General features: G+C 35.0%; 1 protein-coding gene across 3 annotated transcripts in view; it reads left to right on the top strand.

Annotated features, from left to right (window-relative positions):
- Pias1 (protein inhibitor of activated STAT 1) overlaps positions 1-16,192 on the top strand; it is a 129,973-nt gene extending 113,781 nt beyond the window's left edge. For 2 of the 3 annotated variants that reach the window (XM_015480491.1, XM_048793011.1), the window contains 6 exons: positions 652-812; positions 2,424-2,554; positions 3,575-3,755; positions 7,505-7,647; positions 9,214-9,251; positions 12,271-16,192. In XM_015480491.1, coding sequence (XP_015335977.1) covers positions 652-812; positions 2,424-2,554; positions 3,575-3,755; positions 7,505-7,647; positions 9,214-9,251; positions 12,271-12,564 — 948 coding nt within the window. In that variant the 3' untranslated portion in view covers positions 12,565-16,192. The remainder of the gene's footprint in view (positions 1-651; positions 813-2,423; positions 2,555-3,574; positions 3,756-7,504; positions 7,648-9,213; positions 9,252-12,270) is intronic. The other variant, XM_048793012.1, reaches the window with a different exon arrangement.
- The last annotated feature ends 192 nt before the right edge of the window (positions 16,193-16,384 follow it).

Raw genomic sequence — 16,384 nt, 5'->3', positions numbered from 1 at the left:
GTGACATGCAGTATCTAATAACACATTCTTTTTTCCTTTTTCTAACCCCTAGTTATGTGGTTAACTTTTTCTTAAATTAGGGATTGCTTTAAGAATTTGAGATGTGTGTGGTGTCCAATCCCATAATCCCAGCTACTGAGAAGCCTGAGGCAGTAGGTTCACAAATTTGAGTCCAGCTTGGGCAATTTAGTGAGATCCAACAAATTCAGTAATAATACAACAGCAACAAAATTTGTTGTAGTTTCCTTAGTCATTGTATTTGGTATTCAAAGAAATTGTAATTTTTTGACCTGCAGATAAGTTTCACAGAAAATGTGGTTATTAATGTTCTTTTACCTCGATAAAAAATAAATAAAGCCAGCGGCTTGGGAGGCTGAGGCAGCAGGGTGGCAAGTTCAAAGCCAGCCTCAGCAACTTAGTGCAGGCCCAAGCAACTCAGTGAGACCCTGTCACTAATTAAAATATATAAAAAGGGGCTGGGGATGTGGCTCAGTGGCTAAGTGCCCCTGGGTTCAATTCCTGGCACAAAAAACAAAATAAACACAGTATGCTTTAGGTCAGAACACAAATACAGTTTGTTTTAGAAAATTTTTTAATTAGAGCTTAAATTTTGAACAACAGTTGTCTAATACTTTTTCTTCTCTCTTAAAGCTTGGTAAAATGAGGCTAACAATTCCATGTCGAGCCCTTACATGTTCTCATCTGCAATGTTTTGATGCAACTCTTTATATTCAAATGAATGAGAAAAAACCAACCTGGGTTTGTCCTGTCTGTGATAAGAAGGCTCCATATGAACACCTCATCATTGATGGGTATGTCACTTTTAAGGGGTTTTTTGGTACCTTGAAATAATCATCTGTTACCTAGATTCATTACTTGTCAGTTTGGGATAAAAAAATCTAAAATTCCGAAAGTAATGTTTTCTAAGTTATAAGTTTGTAGAATACCCATGATTTTAGAGATCAGTATTTTAAAAATCAATAATTAAGTATTTTTAACTTGATGTCTGCTTGTTTTGTAAACACATACTTGTCAGTGCCTCCTGATGTTTACCATTTAAAGCACCTGTGGTTCTAAGCAGGGAATGCATATACCTTTTCCTAACATGAGCTCATCTATCTCCAGAACATGCAGACCATATTGGAGAAAGCATGAAAGAATTGTGAAATTCTGGCACACTCAAGCTCATCGAAAACTGTGCTTTTTAGTACAAAAGCCTGTTTCTGGAGATTAGGTCGAACTTCGAACTTCAATCATGGTCCATCATACCTATTCTCCCGCTGTAAAGGCTCCTACAACTGATCAACACCCCAAATAACAACTTCCTTTGTTTTTCTATTTGTATTTCTATTCTTGTCTTTTCCTTCTTTCAGTTTTCTTTTTCTTTTTTGTCTTGTCCACCTATTGCATCACAATAATAATTTTCTTTAACACTCCTGTTTTTGTCTGTTGTATCGGACATCTTAGTATGATTGTACAGCTTCCTTTAAAACAAATATTTTCTGTACTCTCCAGCAAAACTTGAAACAGCTTATTTATAGTATTTAAGAAAACACAGGAGTCTAAAGGTGATAATAGAAATGGAATATATTTATCAATGCAGTTGTAATTTAGAAGGTGTTAGTCATTGGAAAAAATATGTAACATAAATGTTTTATGTTTAATTTGTCAGAATTGGCAATGATCAATAACTAGTAAATATGAGTTGAATAGTAATATTTTACCAACTCTATATGTTGTATAGTTTTAGGTTCCCCTTTCTTGTAATAAAGGAGACACACACACACACACACACACACACTCACTCTCTCTCTCTCTCTCTTTTAAAGAAAAATTGAAAAACACAAGAAATCAAAAACTTTTTTTTGGTATATAATTTTCTGGTTTGTTTTTACATAATTGTGATTATATGCTATTAATAATTTAGCATTGTAACCTAAGAATTTGATCATGATTAATTTTGTACATTCCCTGTAAATATCATTTTAAATGTCCACATATATTATTAAGGACAATATTCAGTTACATATTTTTATATGTATTGCTTTGGTTTATCAAGTAATACATGCCTATTGTAGGCGATTTGGAATGTGTTAAAAGATATACTACTTTACAGAATTTTGTTTATAAAATGTAAATTTTTTCTTGGCCTTTTTTCACTTTTTAATCCATGTTATTAATAATCTTTGACAATGTAATTTTTTATGGTTACATGATATATCCTTATATAAATATACCACAATTCAGATAGCTATTTTTTTATTCAGCATTATATTTTGAAAACAAATATAATTTACCTGTTCTATTTTGTTTTTCCTCATTTATACTTGTATAAATATAGACATTCTGAATATTAGAACAGTAATATTTCAAATCTATCTTCAATTGAATGTGTTATCCTAAGGACAAACTGTTTTTTATAGCTTGTTTATGGAAATCCTAAAGTACTGTACAGACTGTGATGAAATACAGTTTAAAGAGGATGGCTCTTGGGCACCAATGAGATCGAAAAAGGAAGTACAGGAAGTTTCTGCCTCATACAATGGAGTTGATGGTGAGTGGTAGTTATTCACAAGGGAAGGGTAGTTTCCTTGCTGCTATAAACCATGGTGTTCAATGTTAAAATGAATACATTTTTTAAAACCCTGAGCATTTTAGGGATAGCTCAGTAATTACTAAATTGATTTAATGTTCAGAAGTGGATGAATTCCTTTAAAATTTTTCTGATATTAGATTTCAAAGTAATGTAATCTTTGTGTGTGTGTGTGTGTGTGTGTGTGTGTGTATGTATGTGTGGTGCTGGGGATTGAACCCAGGGCCTTATGCATGCAAGACAAGCACTCTACCAACTGAGCTATATCCCCAGCCCTTAAAGTAATTTAATCTAATAAGCCATTTGTAAAGTCAAACTTGTGAAATAGAATCCTTTAAAATTTTTTAAGACTTCTAATAGAGTAGTAAACATTCCTTTTTCATTTGTGTATATATATATACACAAATATATCTGTATGTATACACCCAAATGAAACAAAAATATACTATTAATGTTTTTGCTGGAAGGAGGTTATGAGTTATTAATGTTAATACTTCCTAAGAATGTCAGGTACTATATAGCTAAACATGTAATACATATAGTTTGAAGCTAGGCACTATGGCACATACTTGTAATCCCAGCAGCTCAGGAGGCTGAGGCAAGAGAATCCCAACTTTGAGGCCAGACTTAGCAACTTAACAAGACCCTCTCTCAAAATTTTTAATAAATAATAATAATAAAGGGCTGGGGATGTAGCTCAATGGTAAATTGCCCCTGGATTCAGTTCCTAGTACCACAAAATATTTTATATAAATCGTTCGAATGTTTCTTCTCTTTTAGAACTGGTTTTTCAAAATAACCCTTTAGAAAACCCAAATAATAAATAGTAGTTTTAAACTTCAAGAGCCTCTGTTGGTTTTCTGCTTTCTGACCCCAACAATGTAGTCAGTATATATTGATATATTAAACCATAGGGACACTGAGGAAAGAAATGAGATGTCATAGGTCTTATTTGCCTTGTATTTCATCATTCCCATGCAGGATGCTTGAGCTCCACATTGGAACATCAGGTAACTTCTCACAACCAGTCCTCCAATAAAAACAAGAAAGTAGAGGTGATTGATTTAACCATAGACAGTTCCTCTGATGAAGAGGAGGAAGAGCCATCTGCCAAGAGGACCTGTCCTTCCCTGTCTCCCACATCACCACTAAATAATAAAGGGTAAGTGCTGAGACTTTAAAATACAATCATTGTGAAAGTTAATAGGGATTAAAGACCTACCAAATACAATGATAATGCTTGATTATAGAACTTAGGCTGAAACCAGACACAGTGTTGCATACTTGTAATCCCAGCAATTTAGAAAGCTAAGGCAGGAGGATCACAAGTCTGAGGCCAGCCTTGGCAACTTAGTAAAACCATGTCTCAAGAAGTTAAAAGTAATTAAAAAAAAAAAAAAAAAAAAGATAGATGGGGGTGTAACTCAGTGGTAGAATACCCTTCATTCAATCCTCATTACCCCTCCCCGCACACACCAAAAACACCCTTAGCTTTAATTTTCCCCAGGTGTGTGATATTCTTAAGGGATTAACGTTAAAAGGGTCACTTGGGTATAGAATTTATCATAATAAAAGATGATTTTTCTAGTATTTAAATGCTCTAAACATTGGTGTACATCAGAATCATTGAGAATTTATCAAAATATGCTCCCATGTCTGAGTCAGGAGTAGGGACTGAGAAAATATATTTGTAGTTCCCAGCTTCTTCTGATAGTGCACATTTGCTAAAAACAAGAAAATATATGCTGTAAAATTAACCCCAAATTGAATGTTTTTATGAGGCTAGCAAGGAAAGAAGTTAAGGATGACTTAGGTTTGAGTACACAGTATTTTCTGTTTTGCAGACTTGTTTGCCATATTTCCCGTTAGTCACATATTAGTAATAATGAACCTTAGTTATACTTCAGTTCAGTTCATGAAACACTGTTATTTACCTATGTAAAACACCCTCTTTCTGGTCATGGATGATAATAAAATGAGTAAGTACAGTCCTAACCTAAAAGAGGGTAACATTTAGGGCTGGGGTTGTGGCTCCGTGGTAGAGCACTCGCCTAGCATGTGTGAGGCCCTGGGTTCAATCCTCAGCACCACGTAAAGATAAGTAAATAAAGGTATTTAAAATTATTTTTTTAAAAAGAAGAAGAAGACTGTTCAAAAATTAGGGATTGTAAAACAAGTAGCAAACTCTAGCTGTACTTTTAAACGGCTGTTAGTCCCGTAAGCACATAGATGATTCTCGGCAAAAAAATTTCATGTGTTGCCGAGACATAATTGTAAGCACACCAATAGTGAATCTTGAAATAAATATGTTCCTTTTAGAGGAGTATATCAAGAAAAATATGTGGCATTTTGTAATTGAATAGGAACTCTTCAGAAAATTTTCTAAGAAACAATAGCACCTGAAGAGAGAATGCAAGAGAGAGAATGAACTTCCATAAATGGTTATCGTTGTTAAGATTTCAAAGTTCAAGAAGAAAATTTTATAAAATTGACACCAGACCAAAGAGCAAGCATTTCTGTGATTGGAGTCTCAAGATATTTTAAAAATATCAATCCACAGTCTGACCAAATATGTAGTTGGTCCATATCCTCAGGTTCCATGTCCATGAATTCCACCAATCTCAAATTGAAATTTTTGGGGAAAAAGCTGTATTTGTACCAAACACACAGAACTTCTTCCTTTTTCATTCCCAACAGCTATTTACATTGTGTTAGATATTATGAGTAATCTAGAGATGATTTAACATCTTCAGGAGGATATGTTTAGGTTATATGCAAAAAAAAAAAAAAAAAAGACCTTTTTTTTTTTTTTTTTTTTTTAAATAAGGTTCTTAAGCATTCTTGGATTTTTGTATCTGTAGGCTGTAGGAGGTCCTAGAACTAGTCCCCTAGATACGGAGGGACATCTGTATTGACATATGATTTCTGTTTTAATGCCATAATTGTAGCATTAAAATATTTTATAAAACTCTCCAATATATAAATTATTTTTGTTTAATTGTATCATTATTTTCTACTCTTTAGAATATTAATAAGTTTTGTATACCTGTAAACTATGCAGTAGCTTTACTTTCTGACTATACATTGTTTCTTTAAGAAAAACATAATTGTTTAGAAATCTAATGTTTTTCCTTTGGGTATTTACTTTGCTGTTTTTTTTAAAAAAATAGCTCTGTTTATTATGTTTGGGAAATTACATTAGATGCATTGACTGCTTCCTGAGTTTCCCAGAGACTAATTGAACCCAGATACAGTATTGCAAACACCAGACCTTTCTCTATTTCCAGATAAAAACAAGAATCTAAAATTTATATCTTTAGGAGAATAACACCATAGCCGATACTTATACCATTTCCAGTAAAGGGTAGCCCATAACTAGAAACCTAAGCACAGCATATTTGTTACTGTGCAATGTAAAGGTAGAAATGTATTTCAATATATTATCACAGAATTGAAAGAAAAAGCACTTTTTCTTTCAGGAATTAGAAAGAGGCAAACCTCACTAAAATGTAAAATATTTTGTTGTCTTCAACAACTGTTTGGTTCATGAAGAAATTTCTTATACAATTTAGTATACCAATATGTTTGCAAAGACTAGCATTTCAACTGCTTTTTTCTCTCTTGTACTCTTGTAGGCATTGTCAGAGGACACAGCTAATGGAACATGGTACTTTTTGTAGATGTAAGAGGTTTAAGTTTCCATTAGATGGAACACTTTCATGAGGTAGATAAGTGTTTTATGCTTCCTACTCCATTCATAAAAATGTGGTAGATATTTTCATAACTAGAACTCTTTCCTGGGAAGTCCAGCTTTGGTGTCTTTTGGATTATTCTGTACCATTAAAATTGCATCCCTTCATCCCAGGTACTTTATATGAAATATCAAAAGTGAAAGATAGTTGTTTTATTCCTTCATTCTTCGTTATTTTCTCCCATCTTATATGTTTATTAGCTTCTTATAGAACAGATTAACATATGACCTTTATTTATTTTACTTATTTTCAGGACTGAAAATCAGCTGTATATTCCTTTTTTATCACCCTTTTCTCTCTTTTCTTCTATTTCTTAATTTTGGGTAAAGAAAGAAAATGATTTAATTTTCCAGCTCTTTAAATATATTTCACTTTTTTTTTTTTTTTCTTGAGCCCTTTTTTTCTTTCTTCAGTCTTACTCTTCTCCCTTTAAAAACTCTCCACTGCTTTCTGGTTGTTTGTTTATTTAGTTTTTGTGGTTCTGGACATTGAACCCAAAGGCCTAACGTATGCTAGGCAAGCACTCTACCACCTAACCACATCCCCAGCCCTGTTAATTTTAGAGCGTGACCTTGCCTGGTGTTGCTACCATCATTGGCTTCAGCAGGTCTTTTATGCAAACAATGTGCTGATGACTTGCTGGGCATTAGGGATGCCAAGATAAACTACCCAGTTTTCATTCTTATCAGGCTTAAAATTTGGGGTCCAGCTGTTTGCTCCTAACAGTTCAGATTCCTCAGATTTCTCCTAGTCTTGTTTTCTTTGCTAGAATATACCTATGCTTCTCACTAGCCAGTCCTCTAGCACTTATTTTGAAAGGTTTCAGGATTTTCTCTGTTGTAAATACCTCTCACTTGTGTACTATTTCAGTGGCTTAGTTGTGCTTTTCCCTGCCCTCTGAGAGTGTGATGATATTCCAAAGACAGTGTTGGTTTGTGAATGTTGGATACCATTGCTCCACTTGGTTCTCCCTATAACCTCTGCAAAATGCTATTATTCCATACAAACTATTTCTTAATAATTTTGGATCATCTATATGTTGCTTGCTTGTTTTATTTCCAGCATAAAAGCTAGGGCACACTGATTTGCAGCCATTTCTTTGTAAAACTTAAAAATTAAACTGACTTGTGAAAATTATGTAAACATTTCCTTCTTACAGCATTTTAAGTCTTCCACATCAAGCATCTCCAGTATCCCGCACCCCCAGCCTTCCTGCTGTAGACACAAGCTACATTAACCCCTCCCTCATCCAAGACTACAGGCATCCTTTTCACATGACACCCATGCCTTATGACTTACAAGGTGAGTCACTGGTTTTTCTGTATTATCACATGAATGTCTTTGATCTATGTAGTCTAAGGAAGAATTGGAAGATTGCGAGAATAGGGTCTTGGACTCAGGGAATTGAGAGAAATAATGTACTGTGGTTATAAAAACTGACGGATTTCCTTGATGGTTCCTTCATCGGTAGCCAGTGTTTCGCTATCAGTGTTTAACTAGTGCAATGATGACTAGGTTTTATGAGCTTCAAAATATTTTACAAGTTGTTTTTTAACAACTTCAAACTTGTGACTTTGTATTTTGATATCGATGGGCATTACATTTTGTTCCCTGATTCTAGTCATAATGAGTAGGGATTATGTGTAACCATGCAATTGTCTTTTAGATAGTGCTGAATTGAGATATTTTGAAAGTCTTAATTTTGGTTCTCCTGAACCTGATCCTTCTTTTCAAAAGCAGTTTGAAATGTTAGTTTACTTATTTGTGTACAGTATTTTGAGTTCATAATAATCATTTACATTATCAAAGAATTGCAGCTTGTTTTCATGTATCTGTAATTTAATAACATATTAAAAACATTTTTCTTGTATTACAAAAAGCCATATACGCTCTTTGTACAAAATTCAATATAGAAATATACAGTGAAATTTTCTCTCTACCCTTCTCCCAAGCCCACTCTCCAGAAGTAATAGCTGTTCTTAACAGCTTGCTAAGTATCTTTCCATACCATTTTACCACATAGATGACACATGACACTAACCATGGTGCTACACATTTTGTAGATCACCATATTATAATCTGTTCTAGTATAGACAGTGATCCCCAGAGTACTTTCTGTCATATTTTTATCTACATCTGCTTGTTGACCTTTTCCACTAGTTTATATATAATGAAGCATTTCATTTGTGTTAATTACTTGCTTTTCACATTACACATTGGGCGATGTAGGCAAGAATGTGATGGATGGGGTCAATTTGCAGTGAATCCCAACAATCAGGGATCAGGGCTGGGCCTTGAATGTACACTACTCCAGCCCTCAGGCACACTCCCTCTCAAGTCTTTCTTTCCCCTCATGCCACTGCAGAGATGGTGCTGGAATGTACATGTGATAGTAAATGAGTGAATTTGGGAAAGAGAAGGAAAATCTGTGTTACAATTTGCTTGACCTGTTTCAAATTTCAACCTTCTCATCTATAAAATCAGGGCCAAAATAATCCCATTCCTCCTGAGGTACTTGTGGAAAGTTAGAGTAGATTGAAAGGTTGGTTATTTCAGGGGAATCAGAGCAAGGGATCAGTGTTAGATTTAATAAGTTAGTGATGGTCCATGTCCCTCAAATGGAGTGACAGGGAGAGCAAATCATTGCTAAGACTTGGACTTAAACCTTCATAATTTAGAGATGGGAGAGAGAAAACATTCAGCATAACTCTTCATGTTTAGATAAAATTCTAAGTGACAGAATTAAGATTTCTATTTGTTTTTGGAGTATTGGGGCATTTGGGAAGGGTTTTTTGTTTCTGTTTTTTGTTTTCTTTTTATTTTGGGTTTTTTTTTTTTTCAAAACTAAAATAATTTTTTCTCCCACAGGATTAGATTTCTTTCCTTTCTTATCAGGAGACAATCAGGTATGTTATATGAAAACGAAATTACTGTTATTTTAATTGTATATTCAGAAGTATAAAATGTAGCCAGGAGAAATAATAATTTATCTTGGAAAATAAATTATTGCTATGGCATTAGTAATTTAAATAAAAGTTCCTGGTTTCAGTATTGTCTGAGCAGGTAATAAGAACAGTGTTGGTTTGTTGGTTAAAGAAACAGGGAAGTTCATATTGGCTGATAGATTTCTTGGCCAAATACAGTCATGCACCGCAATGTTTTGATCAAGGACAAACTACATGTATGACAGTGATCTTATGAGATTACAGTGGAGCTGAAAAATTCCTATTGCTTCATGACATTGTAGCCATTGTTATGTCATAGCACAACACATTATTCATGTTTGTGATGATTCTGGTATAGACAAATCTCTGCCGCTAGTGGTATAAAAGTGTAGCACATACAATTATGTAAAGTGCATAATACTTGATAATGATAACACATGATAAATGGCAGCAGCCTCGTATGCCTCATTTACTGCATCTCTTGATTGCATCATTTTCTCTTGTGTTCCTTTGTTCATTCTGGCCCCTAACCATACAAAATTCACTGCTGGTGTTGCCAGAGGGCATCAAGTGATGTCCTGGAATCAAAATTAAAAGCCATTAGGGAGCTAGGAGTATAGTTCAGTGGTAAAACACTTGTCTAGTGTGTTCAAGATTAATACTCAACACCACACATATACACATACAAAGTGATTAAGGACTATAATTGTGGAACATTAGTGATGGTTATTGCTTGCCAGTCGGGCATGTCCCATTCCACCGTAGCTGTGAACTTGAAAGACAAGAACAAAGTGAGGGGGAAGCTATTAAAGGATCTGCTTCATTGAAGACAATAAGACTTGAAAGCACCCATTGCAGTGTTCTACAGGAGCCATAAGAAGTCACTTCTCTCCCAAGATGCCTTCCTGAATTGTTGTGCCAGTGCAGTGAAGTACTATAACATACCTTTCAAGTTTTGCTTATTGTTTATAATACTTCCACATTATATTGTTTATAATACCTCTCTATAATGATCTGTATCTTAGTATCAGAATGGTGTTTCTCCCTCCAAACACCACTTCTTTGATCCAACCAATGGATCAAGGAGTTACAGCGGCTTTCAAGGCCTATTACCTAAGGAGGTCCTCTGCTCAGACTAGGGCTGCAGCTGAGGAGGACGCAGAAGATGCTGATGTAGTTCTGGAAGGATTGCATTTATGAATGAAAAACATGGTTTGGGCTGAGGTCACCAAGGAGTGTATGAATAACATCTAAAAGAAGACACTCAGGAGGTTTGTCCATGACTTCAAAGGATTTGCCAAGGATGAGGAAGTTGCAAAAATCAACAGGTTGTGGTGGAGATGGTTGTGTGTGGAAGAGGATGACACTGAGGAACTCCTAGAGGTGACTCCTGAGGAATTGACTATTCAGAAGTTGTGGAAATTGGAACAGGAATGCATAGCTGAAGAAGAAGCAAAAGAAAAGGAAATTGTGGGAAAAGAAAAAGAAGAATCCCTAAGAAAATTCAAAGTAAAGGGTATGGAAGATTTTGCAGACCTTAACAAGGGCCTTAAATTTTTTGAAAACATGAAACCCAACATCAAAAGGTTTTTATTAAGAGAGAGGAATGTCTGTGGTGCATTATCTGCTTATAAACAAATCTATAATGAAAAAGGAAAACAAACAAAGCAATTCATTGTGGACAATGCCACCTCCTCAGGAAGAGCTCACAAGAAACTACAGAAGACAGTATTGTTACAGAAGATGACAGCTTTATGCTTGTCATTTTCCCTGAAGACCTTTCAGTGGGGACAGAATGTAGAGGTAGAAGACAGTGGTAATGATGACCCTATGTAAGCCCAAGCTAATGTGTGTTTTTGTGTCTTGGTTTTTAACAAAACAATTAAATATGCAAAAAGGTAAAAATTTTTAAAGCTTATAGAATAAGGATATAAAGAAAGAAAATATTTTTGTATAACTATTCAGTGTGTTTATGTTTTAAGCTAAGTATCGTTACAAAGAATCAGTTTAAAAAAAAAAAAAAAAAGCCAGGTTCAGTGGCATGCACCCGTAATCCCATTACTTGGGAGGGTGAGGTAGGAAGACTACAAGTTTGAGGCCTGGGCACCTTAGCAGGACCCTGTCTCAAAATATAATGGCTGGGAATGAAGCTCTGTGTTGAAGCACTTGCCTAGCATGTGTGAGGCCCTGGGTTCAATCTTCAGTACCAAAAAAGGAAAAGGGTGTATATTTTTCAAAAGTGTAAAAACTTATAAAGTAAAAAAGTTATAGTACATTAAGGTTTATTTATTATTGAAGAAAAAAGTTGTTTTTTTTTTTTTTAATAAACTTAGTGTAGCCTAACTATAATATTTCTAATCTTCAGTTATAGTGCCCTTGACCTTCATATCCACTTGCCACTCACTCACTGACCTGGAGCAATGTCTAGTCTTGCACACTCCATTCATAATACCCTATGCAGGTGTACCATTTTACATCTTCTGTGTTTTTACTGTGCCTTTGCTGTGTTTAGATACATACAAGTATACAAAGACCATTGTGTTCCAGTTACCTACAAGTACTAAGCTCTGGCAACTAGGTTTGTGTAAGTGTGCTCCAAATGATTTTTCGCACAATGGTGAAATCACCTAGTGTCATGGTTCTTAGAATGGATTCCTGTCCTTAGGCGATGCATGACTGTATCTCAAGAGCAGAGGGTAAACTGTCCGCTTTCCTGCTGCTTCTAAACATACTGGGAATAGAATCTTGAGAATCTCTTGCAATACAGATTAAAGCAAAAGCAATCAAGTAACTTTGCCAGTTTCAGATACAAAAATGTCTCTCAAGACCAATGATCCAGTTATTTTACATAAAGCCATTTGATTTTGCAAATGTTATGTTTCAGAAACAGATACTAAGGATATGGTTCGTTGTTTTGCTGAGAGAAGATGTCTACTTTATAAGTATAACGAGCGTGTTTTGTCTTTGGTCTCCTCCCTAGCATTACAGCACCTCCCTGCTTGCCGCTGCAGCAGCAGCAGTCTCAGATGATCAAGACCTCCTGCACTCGTCGAGATTTTTCCCATATACCTCCTCACAGATGTTCCTCGATCAGTTAAGTGCAGGAGGCAGCACTTCCCTGCCAACCACCAATGGAAGCAGTAGTGGCAGCAACAGCAGCCTTGTGTCTTCCAACAGCCTGAGGGAGAGCCATAGCCACACTGTCACAAACAGGAGCAGCACGGACACAGCGTCCATCTTTGGCATCATACCAGACATTATCTCATTGGACTGATCCCTTGCCCCTGCTGCTCCTACCCATCCTAGATTAAATGAACTTGGCAGAAAGAAGAGAACTTTGTGCTCTGTCTTATCTTATTCTGTTTAGAAAAGTACAGCGTGTTTTTTTTTTTTTCCTTTTTTTAGGGAAAAAATTAAAAGAAATGTACAGAGAACAAAACTATATTTTCAGTTTTACTTTTGTATATAAATCTAAGACTGCCTGATAAAACACTTGTTTAAAAAAAAAAAAAAAGGAAAGAAAAGAAAAAAGCACCACAAGCCACCTTCAGTTCATTTTTTTTCTGGATTCTGAAGATTTTTCATCATCTGTCCTATGGTTTTGGTTTTATTTTACTTCAATGGCATTATTTTATTTGCAGTAAGCAGAAAAGGAATTGCATGTATGAAGTTTTAAATTGTGGGCTTTGTTGTGGGGAGGGGGTTGGGGGGATAGTTTGATTACCATTTTTTAAAAATGACAGACTTGGGTTCTGTTTGTGTGTGTGTGTGCGTGCATATTTTATCCAGCCTTAAGTTATAAATCTCATCTGTCCCACTTTCATTCCCTATGTATTTTCAGGTCATAGCTCATGGGCGTGTGTGTTCAGTGTGTGTGTGTCTGTATGTATTTTTCTGTCATTACTGTTCCCTCTCTTCTGGAGTTTGCATTCAGTTAATATATTAGTTGCCTGCTTCTTTTAAAGTGCTTTAAAGGTCTTGAACTCACGTGTGAGTATCTTTATCGACTATCCCAGTTGCATGTTCTCCATCATATATTCTGACTTGCTCTATACCCCCCTGAGAATATGCTGTAGAAATACTGGAGAGAGCTGTCTGGGTAAGGAGTAGGCTTACTAGACCTGTGAATAATACACTTTAGTCTAGTTCTCAATTCTAAATCTGGACTGCCAGTGTTGTGTATTTAAGCCAAGTCTGTGAATAACTGCTTTTTTGGCCACAGGGTAACAAGTTTTCATGTAAGATCTTCATACCAAAGTAGGAAGTGATAATAGCTTAGAAAGTCCTGCTGGGTATTTTGTGCAGCTGACAGAAGGGTTACATCACCTCAAAAAGAAGATAGATGAGTCAATTACCCTAAAAGTAAATTTTGTTTGGAAAATGCAATGCACCACACATGTGGATCTATAGAAATCTACTGTCTTGATAAACAAGGTTCAAAATACATTTGAACCTTAGTCATTTTTATTCTCTGTGAGTGTACTTATGTTCTTAACCTATCTACCTAGTTTATTTTGTCTTCATCTTTTAATGACAAGCATGACATAGGAAAGTCATTTTTTTTTTTTTAATTCATGAATGGATCTGATCTGCTCTAAATAGTGGAACATGTAAATATATTGAAAACTGTTTTTCAGGAGATAAGTAAATGTTGAAGGGAAGGAAAAGTGGTTTTACTTGTGTTCCAAAATCCTCATCAGAGAAGGTATTATGTTCTCAGATATGGAAAATGTATTTCAGTTGATTGAGAGTACAGGTTTAACAGAAAAGATAATGATTGCCAGTTTTCCAGACTGGGTTTTTATATCACAGCTATTAATATTCTCAGAGTTGATGAAGGACCACTTTTGTGTATAAACTTGTCAATTTCAACCTTGCATTGGTAACTCTGACCTACTTCAATCCAGGTAGAATTCAAGATGGCTATGTCTTTTGGCTGTATGATAAAATTAATGGTTCACATGACTGTGTGGCATCTAAAAATAATATGTTTTTACAGCATCTCTCTTACTAAATTGTTGACTTGAATTTTGAAAAAAAGTTGGTGTTGATATGTATATGTGTGTGTGTGTGTATATATGTATTTATAAACAAGTATGTGTGAGTAACAAGTGAGTTACATAGTCTTCCCCTACGCATGTGTATTCCACACATAAATGGCTGAGTTATAGTCACAAAACAATTTGCAATAAAAAAAAAATTTATTGTCAGTTAAAACAAGAAATAGTTAAGTTTTTAAATGAATCTGGAGTTGTGGTGAGTGAACACTTTAAGAACTTTCATTACCATATTAATTTAGACTAATTTTGGATAGTATCATAATTTGTGTCTAAATTTGGATTAGGGTAGAAATTACTAAAATTGTAGAGCACTGTTTCTGATTTTACGTTGTGAATAGAAAACATTTCTATTCAACTACCATAGGTTAAGTGAATAGTTTTCTTTATTCCTGTTTTGGGGTTTTGTTTCTGTTTTCTCTCCTTTTTTTGTTGTTGTTAGTGGTCTCAAAATTCCGATCAATAACTTTGTGTACGATGCTGAATTATAAACTCTTTGAATGATCTAGTTGAAAACCCGTACCTCTGCTTTCCTTGGCCCAATTTTGGAAGGGGTTAATTTCCCTCCATGCCCTTTATTATACCAATCTAAGGGAAGAATAGGTAATAGGGAGAAATAGATGTCTGTCCAGTGGCTTTGGTCATGTCCCCACAGGAGAACCAACCATTCAGTTGTCTTTATAGTTCATTCCACTCTGAAGAGTTCGTTTCCTTCAGTTGTTAACTTCTTAAGATGTTGCATTAAGTAATAGTTATCACTTGTTGGTTTCATGTTCGTTATAAGTCAATCAGACTTTCATGATTTGTAAAAATTATTGAGTCATGCACTACACCCTTTTCCTAATTTTTTAAAAGAAGTTAAGCCACTTTTCTCTTTGCCTCAGCCCACACTCACTCCCCAACCCATGCCAACATTGCTATGCTGTCTGTGGACAAATAGAGTTTCTCAAATCTTGAAGCCAGTTGACAGCCCCTTTGCCTTGGTCTTTCATGATAGGTGCACATATCCTTGCTTCTGTGCAATGCTGCATGTGTGTACACATCTGGAGAGAGCTCTATACACACAGAAAATAACTGTTTGGCAGGGTTGAAGTGGCTTTTAATTGCTATGTGGGCATTGTTGGACACATCTCTTTTTTTAAAAAAGTCTGATACTTAACCATGCCACACTTGGTTGACTGTTTTGAGCATTAAATTTTTTCTATTATTGATTTAGAGTATCACAATTCTATATCATTACTGACTTAAGATTCATTTATGCTTCTGAAAGATGTGATTTCTTGGGTAGATTTTCCTTTGAAACAAGTGTGTGAAATTGAAAATATATCCCAGCTGTAAATTAATAAATATGGAAAAGGCATTGTTTCTAAAACAATTTCAAGTACATAAAACTTTCAGGATCTTCAGGACTTTTTAAAGCACGTTTGCATTTATTTTAGTAAGAATTTCTTTTTGTAAGTACATGTTGAATTCTGTTTTTTAATTAAACACAAAACTTAGATTTCAGAAATAGGGAGGGAGACTAGCTGGTGGTCCCAAAGTGTGCTGCTGTTGTTTAATTAACAAAGGGGAAAATGTATATAAACAGATATAAAAGTTACCATAAATTCCATGAACTTAAATCTGTGATTCATTGCCTTAAGACTTTCTCTCTTAGGATTTCCATACCGCATGCCAAACCAGTAAAATGGCTTTTAAAAATGTATAGTAGACCAATGTCAGTTTGTATAAAAGTACCAAGTGAAAATATTTATTACATGCATTGGAAAAAAATTGTTTACCTATTGAATGTTACCTGTTTATGTAGAGCTCTTTAGATGTAATAAAAGAAAAGCCTTCAGTTAATTTGTCTTCTGTAAAATAATATTACTGGGTGGACCAGGGGACAGTCCCAATGAGAAAAGTGACAGTGCTTTGTGATTCCAAAGCCCCTTTCATCCCGAGATTTCAAAGCATGATGAGCACCTAATAGGCTTGCAGCTGCTTTGAGGTAAGTAATTAATACATGGCCACCGTTTCCCTTTCTTATTGAAATAT

The sequence above is a fragment of the Marmota marmota genome, unplaced genomic scaffold (assembly GCF_001458135.2).
Source record: "Marmota marmota marmota unplaced genomic scaffold, marMar, whole genome shotgun sequence".
NCBI classification, from domain to species: Eukaryota; Metazoa; Chordata; class Mammalia; order Rodentia; family Sciuridae; genus Marmota; species Marmota marmota.
The sequence above is the reverse complement of the archived record's forward strand: the minus strand, read 5'-3'. Positions and strand labels throughout refer to the sequence as shown.